At 42.7% G+C, this 9,288-nt stretch overlaps 1 protein-coding gene across 2 annotated transcripts; it reads right to left on the bottom strand.

Annotated features, from left to right (window-relative positions):
* Nucleotides 1-3,461: 3,461 nt before the first annotated feature.
* LOC135550471 (eukaryotic peptide chain release factor subunit 1) lies at nt 3,462-8,401 on the bottom strand. Of its 2 annotated transcripts, none has more exons than XM_064981315.1 (11): nt 8,061-8,401; nt 7,541-7,651; nt 6,226-6,401; nt 5,950-6,089; nt 5,586-5,724; nt 5,297-5,487; nt 5,040-5,169; nt 4,730-4,912; nt 4,548-4,612; nt 4,189-4,336; nt 3,462-4,044 (listed from the first exon to the last, which is right to left on the bottom strand). In XM_064981315.1, exons 2-11 carry the CDS (start codon nt 7,624-7,626, stop codon nt 3,962-3,964), a joined length of 1,341 nt encoding a protein of 446 aa, XP_064837387.1. In that variant the 5' UTR covers nt 7,627-7,651; nt 8,061-8,401; the 3' UTR covers nt 3,462-3,961. The 2 variants fall into 2 exon arrangements, with proteins under 2 accessions (XP_064837387.1, XP_064837386.1); XM_064981314.1 differs by having other exon boundaries at nt 8,026-8,401.
* Nucleotides 8,402-9,288: the final 887 nt, after the last annotated feature.

The raw sequence follows: 9,288 nt of genomic DNA on the forward strand, positions 1-9,288 counted from the left end.
TGAAAAGTCATCACACATCACATTCATAACTTGATAAAATAGCTCACTGTGCCCCAAAAGGGGCTATATAGAACCATCCCATTCTTACGTGCCAGATCCAGACAATAGTCCCCACCCCCATAGCTCACATTCAGGCTGACAAAATATATTGTTTTAGACACTGCAAGCCACAAAGTCCCCCAAAACAACATCTAGTGCCTCTGACCAAAATGTGCAGGGAGAATCAGAGCCAGGCAGGGCTGTGTCAAACCTACAGATAACTGCCAAAATAAAGGGAACACTAACCTAAAGTGTCTTAATAGGTTGCCGGACCAGAACGAGCCAGAACAGCTTCAATGCGCATTGGCATAGATTCTACATGGGTCTGGAAGTCTATTGGAGGGATGTGACACCACTTTTACATGAGAAATGCAATCATTGTGTTTTGTTGGACATGGTGGTGAAAAACACCATCTCGGGCACCGCTCCAGAATCTCCCATAAGTGTTCAGTTGGGTTGAGATCTGGTGACTGAGACAGCCATGGCATATGGTTTACATTGTTTTCATGCTCATCAAACCATTTAGTGCCCACTCATACATTGTGGATGGGAGCATTGTCTTCCTATGGGGGGCATAGCCATCGTAGCCCAAATAATCGGCAACTGGACTTGCCCAGCATTTTTATACGTGACCATAAGCATACGAATTCTTAGGAGCCACACCTGTGTGGAACCACCTGCTTTCAATATACTTTGTATCCCTCATTTACTTATTTGCTATATTTTGGCAGTTACCTACAGTGGGGAGAACAAGTATTTGATACACTGCCGATTTTGCAGGTTTTCCCACTTACAAAGCATGTAGAGGTCTGTAATTTTTATCATAGGTACACTGTAAGACTGAAAATTGAGAGAGAATGAAAATTAAACAAAAATGCAGAAAATCACATTGTATGATTTTTAATTAATTTGCATTTTATTGCATGACATAAGTATTTGATCACCTACCAACCAGTAAGAATTCTGTCTCTCACAGACCTGTTAGGGCTTCTTAAAAAAGCCCTCCTGTTCTCCAGTCATTACCTGTATTAACTGCACCTGTTTGAACTCGTTACCTGTATAAAAGACACCTGTCCACACACTAAATCAGACTCCAACCTCTCCACAATGGCCTAGACCAGATAGCTGTGTAAGGACATCAGGGATAAAATTGTAGACCTGCTCAAGGCTGGGGTGGGCTATAGGACAATAGGCAAGCAGCTTGGTGAGAAGGCAACAACTGTTGGTGCAATTATTAGAAAATGTAAGAAGTTCAATATGATGGTCAATCACCCTCGGTCTGGGGCTCCATGCAAGATCTCATCTCATGGGGCCTCAGTGATCATGAGGAAGGTGAGGGATCAGCCCAGAACTACGCGGCAGGACCTGGTCAATGACCTGAAGAGAGCTGGGACAGCAGTCTCAATGAAAACCATTAGTAACACACTACGCCGTAATGGATTAAAATCCTGCAGCGCACGCAAGGTCCCCCTGCTCAAGCCAGCGCATGTTCAGGCCCGTCTGAAGTTTGCCAATGACCATCTGGATGATCCAGAGGAGGAATGGGAGAAGGTCATGTGGTCTGATGAGACAAAAAGAGCTTTTTGGTCTAAACTCCACTCGCCGTTTGGAGGAAGAAGGATGAGTACAACCCCAAGAATACCATCCCAACCATAAAGCATGGAGGTGGAAACATTCTTTGGGGATGCTTTTCTGCAAAGGGGACAGGACGAATGCACCGTATTGAGGGGAGGATGGATGGGCCATGTATCGCAAGATCTTGGCCAACAACCTCCTTCCCTCAGTAAGAGCATTGAAGATGGGTCGTGGCTGGGTCTTCCAGCATGACAACGACCCGAAACACACAGCCAGGGCAACTAAGGAGTGGCTCTGTAAGAAGCATCTCAAGGTCCTGGAGTGGCCTAGCCAGTCTCCAGACCTGAACCCAATAGAAGATCTTTGGAGGGAGCTGAAAGTCCATATCGCCCAGCGACAGCCCCGAAACCTGAAGGATCTGGAGAAGGTCTGTATGGATGAGTGGGCCAATATCCCTGCTGCAGTGTGTGCAAACCTGGTCAAGAACTACAGGAAACGTATGATCTCTGTAATTGCAAACAAAGGTTTCTGTACCAAATATGAAGTTCTGCTTTTCTGATGTATCAAATACTGATGTCATGCAATAAAATGCAAATTAATTACTTAATCATAAAGTGATTTTTCTGGATTTGTTTTAGATTCCATCTCAGTTGAAGTGTACCCATTGTAAGTAGGAAAACCTACAAAATCAGCAGTGTATCATACTTTTTCTCCCCACTGTATATATAATGGGTAGGGGAAAGACTAGAGACAGTCAGAGCCATTAGTCATTCACATCCAGTACCATTGTACTCAAATGTAACTATACAGATTTCTATTGATGTAGATCAGGATGGGCAACTCCAGTCCTCAGGGGCCTGATTGTTGTCACATTTCCCCCAACCCCTGCTGAAACGCCTGACTGGAACCAACACAACCCCGAACAACTTCTACCCCAAGCTATGACTGCTAAATAGTTAATTACAGTCTGGGTAGCTATTGCTTAACTATCTGCATTGGCACTAAGTCGGACTCAACACATACGTTGCTGTTTATCCTGTTGTCTAGTCACTTTATCCCCTCCCTATATGTACATATCTACCTCTCTCGTACTACTGTGTGTATATAGCAAAGTTATCATTGTGTATGTCTTTAAAAAAAAATCTGCATTGTTGGAAAGACCAGTAAGTAAGCATTTCACTGTTATAGAGTGCTCATATCAGGGGTGCATTCAGAACACTTCAACATTGCATGACGGTTTGTATTGAATGACACATTTCCCCAAAAACACTACACACCGTTCTTCAACAGCTTTGGTGGTGGCCTGATCAACATGGCTGTGACCATCTAAAAACCACAGAACTCATACTGCACACCGTATGGTAACTGCCCCCTGGGCCATCATCACACTCAACTGGTCGTTCAGTATTGAACACGACCCAGTAACATGCCTGGAAGACAAGACATACAAAACTGCCTGGCAACAAGCACACTGGCTCTCATTGTCTGAATTGCAGTGCCAAACTGACCAATCAATCACAGTAAACATTGGACACATGTCTCTGTGGAACAGGGAGGGGGTGAAAGTATGAATGGTCACAGCACTGAGGGCATGGTTCATTATGCTTAATAGAGTGGCGTGTGTACAAGGCAATATAAAAGCAGACGTACAAACCTAAATCTCAGCTCTGGGAACTCTGTATGAGTCATAAAGGGCAAGGGTCCTCTAAATTAAAAAAAAAAACATACAAGAAAACAGTACGGGCTCAGAGTACAGCACCTGTGACAGTGAATAAATTACCAGGGGAGAGCTGGGACAAAATAAAGCAGGTGCTGAAATAAAGATTGGATGAGACGGGAGGCAGGGACTGGGTATGGGATAGTAAAGCAGCTCCAATTTAATCATTATTTCCTTGCCCTCTACATAAATTTGATTTTAAAAAGGAAAACAAAATAATCAGAATCAAAATCTCAAAACACAACAGCAGCTGGTACCAGTAAAAATGTTAAAAAATAAAGGGAAATTGAGTTGGAAGAAGTTGGGGAGTGATGACAAAAATAGATTTGTATAACCTATCAGTGTGGCCTAGAGAAGGCCAAGCAGGCAGGAGGAGTGTGGCCTTGCTGTCAGTCACTTTGAATCAGTCATTAATGTAGAGTGGAGAGGAACGAACCAAGACTAGCTCCATCTAGCCAGGTGATGAGTCACTGCTTCAAGTCAGGGAAACGTTGATATACGGCATCACATCCATGTCTTTTATTTGAAGGTCTGGGTCTCCCTCCTGACTACTTGCTTTCCTTCCACCAGTATCTCGGTCAAATCAGGGAAAGCCTTTCAATTGATTCATTTCTTGTCAGTCTCAACTACCTAGTAGTCATCCAAATCAAATAACTCATCGTCTTCTCCTTGGTACTCTATGGCCTGGAAATCCACCCTGTACCGCAAGATCCCTGTGGGGGTGAAGTAAAGGAAGAATCATGGTCTTAGGTAACACTGCAGAGGTGCATTACAGTGAAAATATTTGTTTATATATTCACATGACCCCAGAATAATAGTAAAAGCCTTTAGTTATGAATGTATAGTCAAACTCTCACCACCAATTCCACCAAAGCCCTTGACAAACTGGGATCCTTCTTGGCTCTTGTCAGTGACAATCTCCAGACAGGCTCCAAACTTCTTATAGCTGTTGGCAAACCATTCAAGTAACGGCATGCTCTCGATCAGCTCATGCTCCTGCCCAGTCTGTAGAAATACACCCACACCCAAAAAAGTAGATCAGGGAAAACTGAGATCCTTTTATGAGAATTCTCCTTATAAAAGTGGTGGATGCAAAACACAGGAAGTAGACATAGGTGAAATTTAATAGACATCACATTTTAAAAAGAGCCTCTAGAACCACAACAGAACTTTCTTCATACACTTGTGTAGGTTATGGAAAGAACTTCTCACTGACCTCTTTGTCTGTGAAGTGAGACTTGTCTTTCTCCTGCTCTGGTGTCAAATACAATGTTTTCTCATCTGGATCAGTGGAAAAGGTTGAACAGAACAGACATAGGGCAAGAAATAGAGAGACGTGTTAGGACCAGAATCCCTCAACTGAATGCATTTTGTATAGGGTGCACATCATTTACCTACCTGTACCCTTCTCCACCATAGCAAGTCCCTCTGCTCCGTGGCATCTCAGGATGTATCTCATGGTATCCAGGTTCTCGTAGACAATCAGAATCTCAACAGCACCCATTTCCAGGGCTTTCAGTGTGTCTTCCACCCCAAAGCAGTACTTCCCTGTATCCTGGCTGATCTCATCAAAGTATCGTCCTGGGAGAAGAGGTCCTCTATGTTATCAATATGACAACAGGATGGATCATGTCCATGCCAGAGACACTCATGATAGATATTGGAGTATACATTCACACAAATGAACAAATCAGCTGTATCCAAGTACCTATAAGTTTCTTCTCCTGAATGAATTTAACATTGGAAAGCACTTCTGCGGACAGCTCAATGGCCTGGTTGAACCCATTCTCCCCACCATATGATATGTCAACCAGCTTCAGGATCTTTGCTTGTAGCCTCTGCATGGACATGAGTCAGCAATTCATCAGTCAACAAACAGATCACATATCAGACGTATAACGCTACAATGGCAATGCTGACAATGGCACCAGAAAACCCTGGAATGGTGGGTCTGGATATACTGACCGGGTCAAACATATCGGACTGGCTGAGCTCCGTCTTGAAGTCAGCTGAACCTGCCAAGACCATGCCTGCTACGTTGACCTTGTCATTGGAAACAAAAAGCGTGACTGCCGTCTCCGCCACCTTTCGGACATAGTTGTGTCTCTTCTCCATCCTCAAACGAGCAAAACGCAAGGCAGACTGCCCTCCTCTGCCTGAAAGAGGACCATTTGTTATACGTGGTTGTGTGTGGACAGGCTGGCTGTAATTCTGTTCATGAGTGCATGTTGCATGTGAATGTAGGGTTTTTAACCGTGCTTCTTGGGTAGGTCCACAGTGAACTTGTGTAGCACTTCCCTGGTGTTTCCCTGCAGGGTTCCGAAGAGGGCGCCACTTCCATCAATCACAATAAAACCAAACTTGCTGTCATCTGACAGCAAGGCTGTAAGAGCCTAAGAGACAGAAAATACATTAGGTAAGATGTAATTTCTCATCTAAATAGAAGGTGGTCAATATTGACTGTCAGCTATGCATAATTTCAGGCTACACACACACACAACACCAACTTGTTTCACCAATACAGGCAACAGATTTTTTTTAATATCAGAAAATGATAGGCCCATAGGAAAGATTGTAAGGTGGGAATATAATGAAGCCAGAGTGTTGAACAACCTTACCTCTGTGTGGAACTTGTTGTCACAGAGATACAGAGAAGTGTTGATGGGTTTAAAAGGCTCAAAGTCAATATTGACTTTTTTCTCTTTGCCCTCGTCCGTCACAATGGTGCCACAGTATACAACCAAGCCGTTGGGAGGCACTGCAGGGAAAAAAAAAACAAGTTAACTCAGAGATCAATTGATTGAAAAAAGAAATGCCCTTAACCAAGCCAGGACCACCCCAAATTACTTCATACAGAGAGAGAGGGTTTCACTACTGACTTCACACATACACACCTTTATTGTAGAGTTTAAGTCTCTGCTGTACAGAGGTGATGGCTCCGAGCACAGAGAGCCTGTTGACTCTGCTTTTAATATTGGATGCAGTGCCAAACTCATCAGCCAACATCTTGGCCACTCTGGAGATCTGATCCTTTGGAGGGATAATCAAGGAGATCATACTCGTACCATTCCTGAGAGGAGATCAACTGCATTAAACCCACGTTAAAACACATCCTTTGAGTAGAAAGTAAGTTGTACAGTAAGTCAAGCGAAAATATGTCGGCAAGCTATTTATTGAAACAACTTTGTAAAAACAAGAACCACAAACTATGGATAGCTAAACCTGTCCTACAGATGTGTCCTGTTTACCTAAGCAAGTTAGGCCTTTTCATACACGTATAGTATTAAACCTGACTGCTAAGGCAAACTCTTATGACATTACTACAGTAGTGGTCTTCATTTTTCCAAATTTTTGTTTTGACCATCATGTTGACAGGTGTGGGCCACAAGTTCTGCTGCCCCTAGTCAAGGGGGTGAAGGTCACAGTAGTTTGTTCAGAGAGTACTCAAAACAATTTGACCCACTGCACTATATAGACAACCACTTGGGAGAGTGCTCATTGCACAGGACAGGTGTGGAATGTAGATAAGCGAAGGTCACTGAAAGGCATAGGAATTGCTTGACCTTTTGATCTAAAATCAACTACATCAGCTATTCCGGCTGACAGGTCTATTGCCAGCCAGTCAAGGCGTGATATGACACTGACAGTTTTAACTTAGTGAAAACTGCCATGAAATTACAATTTAAAGCAGAAAACTTGTCCAGAGTCAAACAATTTGAATGTAAAGATGACCTAGATATGGTTGGGCATCAGCTTTGTTTGCTATACTAAAATAATGTGTAGGTTTAGATAGTCAGCTGATCATACTAGTAGGCTAACTAGCTGTGAATTTCAGATACTAGTATTGTCAGCTAGCTAGCTGTGAATGTAAAGAAGCCCTTGAAGTTACAAAACTGCCTAGCTAACGTTAGCTGTGGTAACATTAGCTAGCTACATGACTACTCAAACTTTCGAAACAGATCAATGCCACTGACATGTGACTTAGCTCGTCAGCTAGCCAACTAGCTAGCTATGCGTTCAAATAAACATTCAAACTAACACCACTTGCTAGTTAGTAAGCTAGCTAAAACTTATACTAAAATAATTGTTAGCTAGCTAATATATGGGCCTGGTACCATTAACTTCCAGTTAGTGGCTCAATATGATGAAGAAAGTCACTGACAAAACCAGGCATTTGCCATGTCTTCCACTAGTCATGTCCACACGTACCCCCGAGCAGCTTCCAGACTTTTGATCAACTTCTTTATCTTCCATATCTCCACGTTCCTGTCTGCCGCGTTGGGGTCGTCCGCCATTTTTCCCGCGGTGTCTATTTAGGACCTAGTGTGAGGGTATGTAGTAACATTAGCAGCAGCATCAAACTATAGACGGCGATATCAAGTTAACAACACAGACGGTTTGTTGTACGCCTCAAGAAAAATATAGCAACATTAAATGGATATATAATACTATTTCCCCAACACACCAGCAAGGACGATAATATTTGCCCAGCAGATCTTGTCAGCAACCCGGTCCTAGTAGCTACCGGTCTCGGCTGGGAAATGCCCTGGCTTTTAAATCCTGCCCAGGCCCCAGAGTCCACCCCACTAGCTCAAGTATTGCGGAATGTCAACGTTATTAGAAACATAATTATGCATATGGATTAAACGCCAATTCCTAACAATGATCGCTCATAAACATGTAATGTTACTTGCCCCAAGTGCCGTTCTGTCTGCACGTTCTCTCTCACCTATTTAATTTGTCGTCAGCCCTGACGTTGTTGAGCTCGAGCTCTACTCAAGCCGGTTTGTTGCTTCCCGATGGGGCCTCGTTATGTTGGTATCGTCACTATTTACCACAGCCACAAATTCATAATTATGGTAAACCCCAGGTCGAAAATATATTGTCATCTTCCATTTAGGCTTAACCACCGCCCATTTCGACAATGTATTGTTTTAAAATCTGATTTTAAACCTAACCTTAACCCTGACCACAGTGCTAACCTTAAGCCAAATTTTGAATTAAGACCAAAAAAGCGATGTTTTGTTTTCACGATTTTTTACGATATAGCTGTGGCTTTGGTAACTAGAAACAATATTGATTTGTAGGCGGTTGAAAGACTTCCGGTTGAGGATCACTTCCTGGAAACGACATAGTTACGGTTCACTCGGACATGTTTCATTGGGCTAAAGAGTGGGTGGGTGGACCTGAGAAAATGCACCTGAAAACGCACCTGTAATCAGAGAGGAAGTCAATTCAGTGTGTTCCAATATTTCTGCTGTAGGCCAGGGTTTCCCAATCTCGGTTCACGTTTTGGTTTTTGTCCTAGTACTACACAGCTGATTCAAATAACAAGATTTGAATCAATTTTGAAATGTTGTGGCAAAACCAAGGACCGAGTTTGGGAAATGCTTCTATAGGCTAATAAACCAAGTTCCCATCCAAGCTTTTTATGCGAGTAAAGTACATGTCCGATAAAAAAATGTCACGACAGGCCTGATGGAAACAGTTTTCGGTAATCTTTTAAAATATCGACAAAACAAAATACACTAGACAATGTGGGATATATATTTTTATGTTGGTAAAATGTATAATTGGGTAAAAAGATAAAGTCGTAAAATAATAAATAAATGTCTGAATCCAACTTTAGTCCCACCGCACCATATTCCTACTGTGAAGACAGTGGTAGACTTGCTGATAATGATAGGAAGTCTTGGTGAAGTGCGTGGTCTAATGACATCTCGCTGTAACAGGCACCGGTCGCGAGCGTTGCAAAAGTAAATGTACACACACGTTATTCAAACATTGTACCCACACTGCTCGTGTGTTGGCGGGCGCTAAAATAGAAGTTGATTCTATTTATGACGCAGAACTCGCTGCAAGTCTTGCATCTCCCATCTCCTATTTTATTTTTAGAAGCATATACCAACGTGCCATCTTCTCATTGGTTTTTAGTAACATACAGTAGCAAGAAAAAG

This window comes from Oncorhynchus masou, chromosome 12 (genome assembly GCF_036934945.1).
Source record: "Oncorhynchus masou masou isolate Uvic2021 chromosome 12, UVic_Omas_1.1, whole genome shotgun sequence".
Classification (NCBI taxonomy): Eukaryota; Metazoa; Chordata; class Actinopteri; order Salmoniformes; family Salmonidae; genus Oncorhynchus; species Oncorhynchus masou.

What these genes read in the sequence shown, in the direction of transcription:
- LOC135550471 (XM_064981315.1), bottom strand. Translation starts at nt 7,626, where the DNA reads ATGGCGGACGACCCCAACGCGGCAGACAGGAACGTGGAGATATGGAAG. An exon ending in AGTCTGGAAGCTGCTCGGGG is followed by an intron (nt 6,402 to 7,540) that starts GTACGTGTGGAC and finishes ATCTCCTCTCAG; the next exon opens with GAATGGTACGAGTATGATCT. An exon ending in ACAACAAGTTCCACACAGAG is followed by an intron (nt 5,725 to 5,949) that starts GTAAGGTTGTTC and finishes TCTGTCTCTTAG; the next exon opens with GCTCTTACAGCCTTGCTGTC.